The sequence below is a fragment of the Nematolebias whitei genome, chromosome 15 (genome assembly GCF_014905685.2).
Source record: "Nematolebias whitei isolate Nwh7 chromosome 15, NemWhi1, whole genome shotgun sequence".
In the NCBI taxonomy this organism is placed as follows: Eukaryota; Metazoa; Chordata; class Actinopteri; order Cyprinodontiformes; family Rivulidae; genus Nematolebias; species Nematolebias whitei.
In genome coordinates, this window is record NC_056512.1 from 24,328,472 (window position 1) to 24,341,988 (window position 13,517).

The 13,517-nt window shown below is 41.0% G+C and overlaps 1 protein-coding gene across 1 annotated transcript in view; it reads left to right on the forward strand.

The window, feature by feature from the left end:
* Window positions 1-13,517, forward strand: part of LOC119421112 (protein kinase C beta type) — a 114,510-nt gene that overhangs the window by 51,306 nt on the left and 49,687 nt on the right. The window contains exons 3-5 of the mRNA XM_037688508.1: window positions 681-763; window positions 11,282-11,393; window positions 11,478-11,606. Of these exons, the coding sequence (XP_037544436.1) occupies window positions 681-763; window positions 11,282-11,393; window positions 11,478-11,606 (324 nt within the window). The remainder of the gene's footprint in view (window positions 1-680; window positions 764-11,281; window positions 11,394-11,477; window positions 11,607-13,517) is intronic.

Consider the following 13,517-nt stretch of genomic DNA (forward strand, 5'->3'; position numbering starts at 1 on the left):
GAACGGATTAAAAGAATTAGATCAGATTGTCAAATTGTGTCGCCTCAATGTTTGATCTCTTTTCCTCTTAACTCAAACAAATAAGAGGTTTAAACTTATTTTTTCTCTCAAATTTTAAGTAAAACTATCAAAGTTTGAAGTCGACGTTAAGTCTGTCCTGTTTTAAATAAATGTGCAACAGAGATTCTCTTTCAGCGCAATGCTGCAGTGGAACGCTAGTTTATACAAATGATTTAATCATTAAAAATGAATTGGTTTAATGCCAGATGTGACTTAATTTAGCTTTTGGTTCAGCAGAATACTGCACATGTGCTGCTGTTCATCCAAACTGTGGGACGTGTTTTATATATACGGTATGCTGGTGTGGATTCTCAGTCATGCAGGACACGGCGATCCTAACAAATTAAATCAAAGGCAAATGGACTTCTTTTAAATAAAAATTCCAGACGTCTCGCTTGTCGTCTGAGGAGCTTTCTCAATAAAAAAATAAACATTTTAACGGCTTTTCAGATGACAAGCAAAACATGAAGAATTAAAGAAAATGTCCAGACGCCTTAGATCGTTGGGACATTATGGTGGTGACTGGTGTGAACGAATCAAGAACTGCAGACTTCTTGACATCACAAAGAAACGTGACTGTAGATTAACACACGTCTTCCTCCTTTTGTTCTCCTCTTCAGTGTGCTGTTTTGTGGTTCACAAACGTTGCCATGAGTTCGTCACCTTCTCCTGCCCCGGCGCTGATACAGGACCCGCCTCAGATGTGAGTACAAACAAATCCATCGTTCAGAACCTCTAACCTCGTGCCTGACCAGGAGAGCAGGGACTGCAGCTCAAGATCTGTAAAACCATCTGTGTTGGAGCCATTTTTGTGTTTGCTAAGGTTGAGCAGCTGTGGCAGCCATCTTGAACTGGGCTGACTTCAAAAGTTAACTGGGAGTTGTTTTTATTTTTATTTATTTTGAAATCTATCTAGAAGTTCATTAGATATTTTGCTAACATAACAAAGAAATACACATAGCCTAACAGACTGGAGCAAAAACATTATCACCCCTTCGCAATTATCTAGAACAGAGGTTCCCAACCCTGGTCCTTGAGGAACACCATCCTGCACATTTTAGTTGTTTCCTGCTCCAACACACCTGATTCAGTGATTTAATGACGTCCTCGTGTTCTGCAGAAGCCTCGTAATCACCCATCCATTCAAACCAGGTGTGTCAAAGCAGGGAAACAACTAAAACATGCACCATGGTGTTCCTCAAGGACCACGGTTGGGAACCACTGATCTATACTAACGTTATGTTAAAGTCGTCCCTCAGAGCCATGTCGTTTTCGGACGTCAGTTTAAATAAACTTTTTTAAGTTGGTTTCAACGTGCTAAAAAGTTGTCAATGTCATGTTCACATTTCCCCTCTACTAATGTGAAAAGCTTTTAGTAGAAATGCACTTGGCGCGTCAGAATCAGACGATTGTCCTGAAGTCATAGAGAGAAACTGGATCAGCTGGTCAGAGCTGGACTATGATTCAGAACCAGCCTAACCGATACATCACTGCTTGTAAGGCGACGTTCACACTGCAGGTCTTAAGATTCATTTCCCATATTTTGCATAGATCAGATTTTTGTGTGTGTGTAGTCGTTCACATCATCATTAAAAATTGATCTCCATCAGACTCCAGTGTGAACCATTTACAGTTCTGAGGTGACCCGCATGTGCAGAAGAAAACGTGACGCAGCACGCTGTTTAAGGAAGGAGATACAGATGCTACACTTGTTAGCATGTGTACGTCTGAAGTTGTGCAATCAGAACTGATAAATTATTACTTGACATGCTTGTTTTATCCATTGTTTAAATTTAACATTGCCTCTTGATGGATACTACAGTGCAGCTTTGTGTTTTTTTGGAAAAGTTGAGACATACTGAAGGTAGAAACTAACTCAACTATCGATCCTACCACGTTAGTATCAACACTAACATTAGCATATGTTGCTGTAGACTCTCAGTCATCTCGCACATGAACAAGTAAAAGCTCAAAGGGGAAGCAACTGGACTTTTTTTTCTGTAGTTGAAGACGTGCAGTTCTAAGATTTACCGTATTTTCCGCTGTATACGTCGCACCGCTCTATAAGTCACATCAATACAAATATGTCTAATAAAGTGGAAAAATCCATAAATACGTCGCTTCGCCGTATACGTTGCATCTCTTTTGTGTCACCGCTGACAACCCGGAAATGTGGGCCGGTGTTGTGTCAAAAATCGATTGGCTGCCAAATGGCGGCCGCGGGAGTGTGCACGGGAGGACTTTAACAAGAATTTAACAAGATATCCAGCTAAAAACAATTATTTGTTTGCTCAAAATTAAAGTAAAGGTGTGTCTCAGTCTAACTTTTCCTTAATAAATGCACTTTGACGGTCAAATCAGATGCATTTCAAAAGTATTCGCGGCCTTGGTGCTTCAGGAGCGTGCTTTGAAGGAGGAAATCAGGAAGGAGGAAAGCTGCGCATTTCTTCGAAATTTAACAAGGCAAGCACCTAAAACAATTATTTGTTTGCTCGACTTTATAGTAAAGGTGTGTCTCAGTTGAACGTTTACTTAATAAATGCACTTCATTGGTCAAATTAGCTGCATTTCGCCGGAGCAGCGCAGTGAAATGAAGCTGATTTGACGGTTGCTCCAAACGGGCTGGATGAAGGTGGCAGGCTATGGCAAGCCGATTGCATCATTAATAGCCACTTTTACCTACTACGTGACAGTTTGCTTGTGATAAGAAACCCAGAAACAATCTTATCACAAGCAAACTGGTTGCTCCACTATGGGAGTGTGCTAGTTGTGAGATTCAGTTTGTTTGTGGCTCCTCGGATTGATCAAGTCCTTTGGATGAAAGACGAAACGTTTCAACAGAAAAAAAAGGAAAGCGTCCAGATGACCTTACTGAACTTTCTTGGATTTTTTTTTACCAGGATTATTGAGCATGAACTTTGATCTTAGTGATTCTCACTTATGAAGCTTACAAATGTAACATTCATGTTCTTAAAATGCAAACTTGCGTTCTTATATTAAGGAAGATAACTATTCTAACCCTCTCACTGCTGAGTCTGAAACTGCCTATCTTTTATTTTTTTTAACGTTCTGCAGTCATGTCTTCACCTCCCAGAGTGTCCCCTCCATCTGATGAGCAACCCGCTGAGCTGTCTCCAGAGGAAGCGCTTGTGTTTGTCGCTTGACTTTCTGACGGATGCATCTGTGCAGAACGCCTATTCATTATGTTGAAAAAGCACCGCAGTCGTTTTCTCCAACTTCCACCTGACTGCTTTTTGCCTCTCGCTCTTGGTGCACCTATTCAAAGCCCCGTCATGGCAGAAGTGACTAGCAGAGTCCAGATTTAAAACTTAAGCCTTGGTGTGAAAAGAAAATGTGTTCCGTTCACTTCAGATGCAAATTATTAGTTTGGTGCAAATCCACAACAAATGTTACGATAAGGGTAAAATTCATGGCGTGATGCATGTAGCAATTATTTTAGATGTCTGCTTCCCTTTGTCTTCCCTCTCTCGTGTCTACCCTCTGAAACCAGCAGAAGATGTCTCTTTTAATAGTAACTTGAAATGTCACACTGCATCTTCATCATCTCCCATCACTCTTCCTTCCCGCCTCTTCTTTTCTGACACTTGTCCATACTTCTATCTTTGGCTTCCCGAAAGCCTCTTTCTCGCCATCTCAGACCAAAACTCTTTTGTACGCCGTCTATTTAAGTGCCATTCTACCTGGGGATGGTGTGTGTGTGTGTGTAGGGAGGGGGTACCTCTGCTCTTAATTATGATCCTTGCCACCCCCATCATATCATCTCTTTAATGAGTTCATGGCCTTTTGACCTCAGTCCCTGAGAATGTAGGTTAACTCTGCTGACTGGTTGCTCATTTTAATATGGAAGTCAGGAGAAATCACAATTATAGACAGAAGGAAAGGTCTCACAAAGTAAAGCTCTACGTGTAATGACTAGTATTTTGTGTGATTGCGTATTAAACCTACAGTGATGCAGCTTCAAGCCAGAGCTGTCAGTAAGGTTTATTCTACCATCTGTAATGTTGTCATTCTGTCTGCAGCTCTTTAATTCCCTTTTTACGTATCACGTCTCCTGCTCTTTGTCATCTCTGGATGTTTAAAAGAAGAATTCAATTATAGATCTGGGTTAATAGACTGGGCTCCCTGTGGGAGAAGTCGAGGGATGAAATCCTCTAATGAAACCTACATTTTAGGCTCACAACCAGCTGACGGTATAGAACTCAGAATCATGTATGTGTAGACTCAGGTCCTTTTTTTTTATTTTGGGCACCAAAGTGCAGGTGGTGCAGAGGACAGGATATACATAGATGGACTGGATTGCTCATAATAGACAGGTGATTAAGGAACAGTCCACACAAGAACAGTGTTTTGTGAACACACAAGTTATTTTTTTTATGGTTTCAGCCTTGTCTCTACATAAAAATCACGTTTTAGGAGCCACAGAACAGTATGAAATAAAATTACTTTGAAAACCACGGGTGCCACGGCCTCCATACCAAGCAGATGAACCACACAGCCTCTCGTCAGTGCACAGTTGAAAAGCCTCCCTCTCTGGTGGTATAGGGGTGCATTAGTGCCAGCTTACAAATCTGAAAAGGCACCGTCAGTGCAGAATAGGTTTTAGAACAACATACAGTGGTGTTTGAAAGTTTGTGAAGCCTTTAGATTTGTCTATATTTCTGCATAAATACGACCTAAAACATCATCAGATTTTCACACAAGTCCTTAAAATAGATAAAGAGAACCCAGTTAAATAAATGAGACAAACATATTATACTTGGTCATTTATTTATTGAGGGAAATGATCCAATATTACATATTTGTGAGTTGTAAAAGCAAGTGAACCTTTAGGATTAGCATTAATTTGAAGGTGAAATTAGAGTCAGGTGTTTTCAATCAATATGATGATGATCAGGCGTGAGTGGGCACCCTGTTTCATTTAAAGTACAGGGATCTACCAAAGTCTGCTCTTCACAACATGTTTGTGGAAGTGTATCATGGCACGAACAAAGGAGATTTATGAGAACCTCTGAAAAAGAGTTGTTGATGCTCATCAGGCTGGAAACCAGGAACCAGGGGTTTCCTGGTTCCTGGAACCAACCTGGCTCCTCCACTTCTCCAGGTGGTGGATAAAATTGCTTCCTCTACTTGCCAGGATCCGTCACTCTGCACCACCTCGGACAAGCAAAACAAAGAAACTACATCTGTTCATATACACAGTGTAACTTCTACCCACTTGAATATCTTGCATCAAAAACTTTAAGATTTACTTGTTTAACTCTCGTCTCAAAAGCTATAACCACTGACTATTCAAGTCCCTCAGCGACGGGGGACATCATCTTGTTACATCTTTATGTGAGGTCCAAGTTTTTATTGGGGCTGTCAGACTTTCCTTTAGAATTCATATCTAGATTTTCAACATTCACTTGTTTTATGTAAAAAATAAAACTTACAGAATTAGAATCAGCCTTTATTGTACCACCAAAGTCCATGCTCAATAAGCCAGGTGTAAAATCCAACAATGTTCAGTTAGGTCATCTGGATGTTTTTTTTTTTGTTTGTGCTGAGACATTTCACCCTCCATCCAGAAGGCTTCATCAGTCTGAGGAAACACCAAACAAAACTGCTTCTCCCTCAACAACCTACTCCAAAGTGGGAAAAAAAATAGTTATGTTGGTGCTAAGATGGTCTCTGGGGCACGCCCTCTCCCTCGTCGACAGTCTTGTCAAACTGGTTCAAACACCAAAGTTCATGCTCAATAATCCAGGTATGAAATCCAACAATGTTCAGTCAGGTCATCCGGATGGTTTCTTTTTTTGCCTTCCATCTGGAAGGCTTCATCATTCAGAAACACAAACAACCAAACAACATAGACATGGGAAGACGGGAGTGCCTGAGGCTTCAGCCTCAAGAGGCACTGCCTTTTTCTGTTAGATAAGAAAAAGAGAACACGAGGAAAAGAAGAGGTAAAAAAAATCATAACTTGCACTGTATCCCTAACAGGACACAGTGTGAGGTTGCAAAAATCTCAGCAAAATAAAAAGCAACATACATAGTGGGTGAGGGTGAGTGAGTGGATCCCAGCACAGGCCACCCAAGAAAGCGTTGCAGCCGTGTAGCGCCTCACATCCAGCCAGCAAAGGCGGTGGGTTGAGGGGAGTTTGTGTGAATGAGTGTATGCATGTATGAAGTAAGTCTGTGAACAATGTTCCAGATGGCCCCCACTGCCATAGTCCATGATAAGTGATGGTGTGTTTATCAGCTGGCCTTGACACTCTTCTGCCTCTCCCGGCTGACACGGGGAAGCCAGATTCAGATAACAACTGTTGTTTTGGGTCAGGCCGACTCCGTTATTTTCTGTCTGCCTTATAGTTCCACTGGTACAACTCCATGGCGACTCCAAACAACCACATTTTTGTGGTCAGTACCTCCGGGCCGAGCTTGTAACTTCTCCAAGGTCAATTCCTTCCAGTCAGTGAGATTCAGGAGCATCAAATAGCCTGCAATTCTCAGCAGAAATCACATCCAGCGTACGGCTCAGCTCACACAGCATTTGAGTTGGAGTGTTCACAGCTTGGCACATTCCTTCGTAGAGGTCAGACAGCTTCACACTGGCCAGAACAGCTGCCAACGGTTTTCGAATTTGTCAATATGCCAGGTAACCCTCAACTCAAAAAAGCAGAAATCATGTTATCATAAATCCAATTATGTACGCATCTTCAACATCCTCGACCAACAAGATGGACAGACACATGATCTTCCACTGCCCCCAGGAATCCATCGTGTATCTGGCTGCAAGTATCCCGTCTGGGCACGAGGGCTCTCCTTCACCCTGTCTTCTCGTCGAGAAAATTTGATCAATTGCCTTGAGAGACCAGCTGACCAGATCTATAATTTACAATTTGGAAGACAATTTGCTAAGGGAGGCTGAAAAATGGTTCAGGGGAAGGAGTGGGAGGAAAAAAACGTCTGCCTTCACCGAGAGCAAGAAGAAGGAAAAAAAAAAAAGCAAATACAAATGACCGATTTAAGCAAATAAGTGACCTGTCCAGGTTGTCCCCCGCCTCTCACACTAGACAGTGACCCCCACGACCTGAAAAGAAAGAAGCGGGTAAAGACATTGGATGGATGAATAGATGGATGAAGTTCCTATTTTTAAGTGTGGATAAAATAAGTAATGCTAATTTAAGTTTTCCAGGCCTGTTGTTTCTGCCTGTTAGGACATCATGAGCAACACACCACGATGTATGTGATGTGTGTTGGTGTGTGGCAATGAATGATGTGGTTGGTAGAGATTATAAAGAACAGAGGAGTGGAGCGTTGAATTAAAACAAAAGGAATACAATGAAGGAGAGAGAACAACGATAAGAAAATGTATCCAAACAGCGGATGACTCCGTTCAGGCACCATTTTGGCACAATGTGTGAGCAATGTGTGTGTGTGAGCAACTTTCTTTTTTATATATATATACATATATATAACCTTTATATAACCTCATTAAGTCACAAAGACAAATTTTCAAGAGAGACCTATTTTAGACATACAACATATAGAGTACAGACAACACTATACAACAATAAAACGCAATTAAAATACAATATAATATTATAAAAACACTATTATTAGCAGCATTGTCTTGTTAGCAGCTGGGTCCTGTTAGCAGCATGGTACTGTTAGCAGCATGGTGCTGTTAGCAGCATGGTCCTGTTAGCAGTGTGGTCCTGTTAACAATGTGATTCTGTTAGCAGCTTGGTCCTGTTAACAGTGTAGTTCTGTTAGCAGCATGATCCTGTTAGCAGCTTGGTCCTGTTAGCAGTGTGTTCCTGTTAACAGTGTGGTTCTGTTAGCAGTGTGGTCCTGTAAGCAACATGGCACTGTAAGCAGAGTGGTCCTGTTAGCAATGTGGTTCTATTAGCAGCATGTTCTTGTTTGCAGTGTGGTCCTGTTAGCAGCATGGCACTGTTAGCAGTGTGGTCCTGTTAGCAGCATGGTCCTGTTAGCATCATGACACTGTTAGCAGTGTAGCACTGTTAGCAGTGTGGCTCTGTTAGTAGCATGGTCCTGTTAACAGCATGGCACTGTTAGCAGCATGGCACTGTTAGCAGTGTGGCTCTGTTAGCAGTGTGGTCTGTTAGCAGTGTGGTCCTGTTAGCAGCATGGCACTGTTAACAGTGTGGCTCTGTTAGCAGCGTGGTCCTGTTAGCAGCATGGTCCTGTTAGCAGCGTGGCACTGTTAGCAGTGTAGCTCTGTTAGCAGTGTGGCTTTGTTAGCAGCATGGTCCTGTTAGTAGCTTGGCACTGTTAGCAGTGTGACACTGTTAGCAGTGTGGTCCTGTTAGCAGCATGGTCCTGTTAGCAGCATGGCACTGTTAGCAGTGTGGCTCTGTTAGCAGCATGGTCCTGTTAGCAGCATGGCACTGTTAGTAGTGTGGTTCTGTTAGCAGTGTGATTCTGTTAGCAGCGTGGCACTGTTAACAGTGTGGCTCTGTTAGCAGTGTGGCACTGTTAGCAGTGTAGCTCTGTTAGCAGCATGGTCCTGTTAGCAGCATGGCACTGTTAACAGTGTGTCACTGTTAGCAGCATTTCACTGTTAGCAGTATGGCTCTGTTAGCAGCATGGTCCTGTTAGCAGCATGGCACTGTTAGCAGTGTGGCTCTGTTAGCAGCATGGTTCTGTTAGCAGCATGTCACTGTTAGCAGTGTGGCTCTGTTAGCAGCATGGTCCTGTTAACAGTGTGGCACTGTTAGCAGTGTCACTCTGTTAGCAGTGTGGTCTGTTAGCAGTATGGCTCTGTTAGCAGCATGGTCCTGTTAACAGTGTGGCACTGTTAGCAGTGTCACTCTGTTAGCAGTGTGGTCTGTTAGCAGTGTGGTCCTGTTAGCAGCACATTTTTATCTATTTTCAACAAAACTTGTAGAAATAAGAAACGGAAGAACGTATAAACTGACCACTCTTTGGAGTTAACCCAGTTCAACATGGCCGCCAAAGCTAACTGACTTTAGCAAATATAAATATGGTTTTAAATCAGCCAATTCTAAAAATATGGTCCTCATTTTGATGTGGTAGTAGCTGAGCCTGATTTCCAACATCTTCTGAGCACTAAAAATTTACACAATATCTTTGTTCCAAATTCTTCCAGTAACCATTTGGAATCACCTCTGTCTGTCTGTTAGCAAAATATTTCATGGCACACTGGACTGATTTTAGTGAAACTTTTAGGAAATGATCACTACAAGAACCAATACAACTGAATAACTTTTGGAGCTAAGCTTTTTCAGGATGGCCGCCAGAGTCAGCTGACTTAAGAAAACGCAAAAATGGTTAAACTTTTCAAATATGAAGCTAACAATTGCTGTGGTCGTAGCTGAGCATCACTCCTACATACTCCCAGCGCTACTCAATGCACACAATCCTTGCTTCAAACTTAGCATTAACCGAGTCAACACTGTTTGTCTGTTAGCAAAATATCTCATGAACTACTAGACAGATTTGAATGAAACTCTCAGAAAGTAACCCTGAATATACGCCTACAACTAATTAGCTTGTAGAGTCAATCCAGTTCAATATGGCTGCCACAGCCAGCTGAACAGAACGTGTCAGGTATGCCGCTCATGCAGACAAGTACACACAAACTGAGACGCACTCGTTTCTGACCAAACCTGACTTCAAGCAGAAAGTCTATACCGTAGTTTTCGGGTGCCTTATGGTCCGAAAAATACGGTAAATGCAAAATGAATTGTTTTTTACTTACTCATACATCCATAAAGGACAATTAAATTAAATGCAATTTGATGTTGAGTTCAAATGAGAAGATGTGCAGCGGTAAATAATTATTAGTCCATCAGTTAGCTCCTGGCTGATTTTAAAACGGTTTAGTGAAACAATATCAGACTGAAGCAGCCTGGTCTTGCTGATATTTGCTGCTGGCAGCCTCTAAAATCATTCAGCGTATTTAACAGCTCAAATACAGAATAAATGAGCTGCTACGTTCTGGCCTCCTCTCTCTTTTGGAGGTGGAGAATGTGACCGAGATGACTTCTGCTCGTACGCAGTTGTTTCGGCTCGTCAGCATAAATGAGGCCGCTGCTCGTATTTAAATGGAAGCGAGACGTGCTAAGTTTCCTTATAAAACTAAAGACTATTTGTATGAAATCACATAAATGATGCATTTAATATTAGCTTTCATCGATCCAAACTGGGGCTTCTTCCACCACCTTAACGTTGCTTTGTAGCCAAAATCTGAAAATGCACAAATCAAAGCTTTTGCACACTTTGTGCACATTCTCCTTAAGACTATTTAAGAAAGAAAAAAATCCTGGTTGTGCACAAAAAGTAATAAAAATTTGGCCTTCCTTGCAGGATTGCACATCCTGTATCACCTCGTATGCCAAAGCTTAAAGCCCTAAATATCCCACGATGGGAGTTGCCTTGATCAAACCTTGTTCATAAAAGCTCATGCAATACAGTGAAATGAGTTCAGATCTATTAGTGCTCAGAGAATGTGTCGAGAATGACTCTCAGCTATGACCGCGTCAGGTTTTAGCTCCATATCTGAGAAGTTGACTGAGTTATAGCCATGTTTGTGTCTGCGCAAACCTATCGGCTGTGACAGCGGTTTTCATTTGTGTTGATTCCAAAAGTTAATCACCTGTAAATGTGCACCCAGCGATTACTCTCTGAGAGTTTGATTAAAATGTGTCCACTGGTTCATGAGATATTTTGCTAACAGACAAGTGAACTCACGCACAAAGCTGGTATCTGGATTCAGTCGGATCACTCGGATAGAATTAGTACCAGGTGTGAACGTGGTTATAGTACCTGTGAATTAACACGTGACAATTAATTCAGATATCACGTCTTGGCAAAAAAAACGGAATACGGTATATATATATTTTAGCACCATTTTTTGTTTATAATTGTCAGCCTATAGATCTGCAAACAACACTTGACAAAGTTCTTCTTAGGCCTATTTTAGTAAAAAATAAAAATTAAGCCTGGTAAAAAGCCAGTATCTACCTTGTTTTACCTTCCTCAAGAAACATATATACAGTACACAGTATATAAATGTTTTAGCAATTTAAAGTTGATTTATTTTTCTTTGAGGATGTTGAGGGCCAGATGGAGGTAGCTCTAGAGCCACATCTGACCCTCACTTTGCCCACATGTGATATAATCCTTAATGTTTTTCTGTTTGTTTGTTTATTTATTTGTTTCTCTCCAGGACCCGAGGTCAAAGCATAAATTTAAGATCCACACCTACTCTAGTCCAACTTTCTGTGACCACTGTGGCTCTCTACTCTACGGCCTCATACACCAGGGCATGAGATGTGACCGTACGAGCACCCACCTGCACACACATGTCAAACCCATACCTGATCATGCTAACACCACTGACTGCACTGTGTCTTTGTCTCCAGACTGCATGATGAACATCCACAAGCGCTGTGTGCCCAACGTGCCCAACCTGTGCGGTACGGACCACACCGAGAGGAGAGGCCGCATTGAGATCAGCGCTGAGGTCAAGACTAATGTTCTCACTGTTACCAGTGAGTGTGTGGCAGGAACACACACACACAGACAGACACACACAGACACACATAGCACATGTGCGCAAACAGAAAGAAAATTCAGTTTAAAGAAAACCTTGTCTTTTGTCGCCCTCTGCTGGTCGACTGGCAGCACTGCAATGTCAGACTTTAGTTCAAATTCAGACATTAACAAAACTTACTAGATATTTCTGACAAAGATTTGATCAGAATACACACATTTGTTGTGAAATTTGTGTTAAACTATATATATATTCAAAAACATCTTCTAGCATAGATCCGTGATGTAATTTTTAAAGACAATTTTACAATTAAGACTCATGTTTTACACCAATGATCGGGTATAATGAGGACATGACTCAGTTAAATATAAAGCGAGATTAAATGAGTTGGTTCACACGTCTATGGTAAATGTGAGTAACACAAAAATATGTTGCACATTTGAACTGAAACAGGCTAAATAAAGGAGGGACAGCTAGATCCTGAGAAGCACAACACAGTGAAAAGATGCAGCAAAGTTAAATTTAAGGTCTCGTTACAGAATCATTACACATTAATTTGTGCTGAAGTTTTTCGGTGCAGTACTGTCCTTTTAGTACTATTAAAATTTCTACAAGATGAAAATCAGAAGTTTGAACCATAAAGTTAATGTGTCAGTGACTTACGCTTGAATCTGAGGGTTTAATATTAGATGAAGATAAACCAGCATGATGTTCAGAACTAACTCTCTTAGACAAACTTCAATTAATATTAACCACTGCCACTAAAATATGTCAGAATAACTAAAACTGCCTTACATCCATAGACCAATTGGTTTTTTCTTGTGAACTTGCCAGAACTTCAGATTTAATTACCTTTATATACTTTATAAAAAATTGGTTTTGCCTTTTTTTTTTCATTTTGAGGGACTGATCTTTTGAAAAAACATGTTTTATCTCCAAATGCTTTATGTTTTTTTTTTAAGTATCTCTATAAGTCTACTGTAGTAAAGACTATTCTTCCTGGGGTCCACACCCACAAGCATTACAGTACTCAAATATTACAATATGACCATTACAACTCAAAATCTCACAAAATAAGCCAGAAGACATCAGCACAAGTTGTTGACTACAATAATTCCAAACATTGTCTAAAGAAGAGAAAAACACAGTCTACATTTCACTCGTTGATCAACAAATCCATTCAGTTCATTATTATTTCGTTTTGCATTATAGATTTGTTAAGGCTCTTTTTAAAACCATCATGATCACCAATCAGTTAACTTTGGATTTTTTTACCTGGATTATTGAGCATGAGCTTTGATCACCAGTCTGTGTTATCTCAGAAGCCACGTATGTATGAAATGACTCGTATCAGTACAGAGCTGTTTGTCTGAGGGCATGAGTTCTGGGCAGAGACAGTGTCAGAGTCAGAGTTTCTTTATTTGTCATTCACACCACATGTGGTACATGTGGTGGAACGAGACTGTGTACTCAGGGTCCCAGTTACATCCAACAATAAAATGTAAAAGAAAAACAATAATAACTGTGAGAAGGGCCAAAAGGTTGATGTAAAATCCACATTTTATGTAAAAAGAAAAGAAGGCTGCAGACTAGTCTGTCACTGACCTTCATCCATGACAGGCTTTGGTGAATTAACATTGGCTGTAAAAGAACAGCCGAGTGCTAATCTGGTAGCTTTATTTATAACTATCTGCAGTTTGAGGCAGGTAAGGAGGATGGATGGGTGGGTGGTTGAATGAATGGATGGTAGGATGGATGGATGATGGATATGGATGGATGGATGGATGAATGAATGGATGGTTGGATGGATGATAGATAGATGGATGGATGGATGATGAGATGGATGGATGGATGGATGATGAGATGGATGGATGGATGATGGAGATGGATGATGGATATGGATGGATGG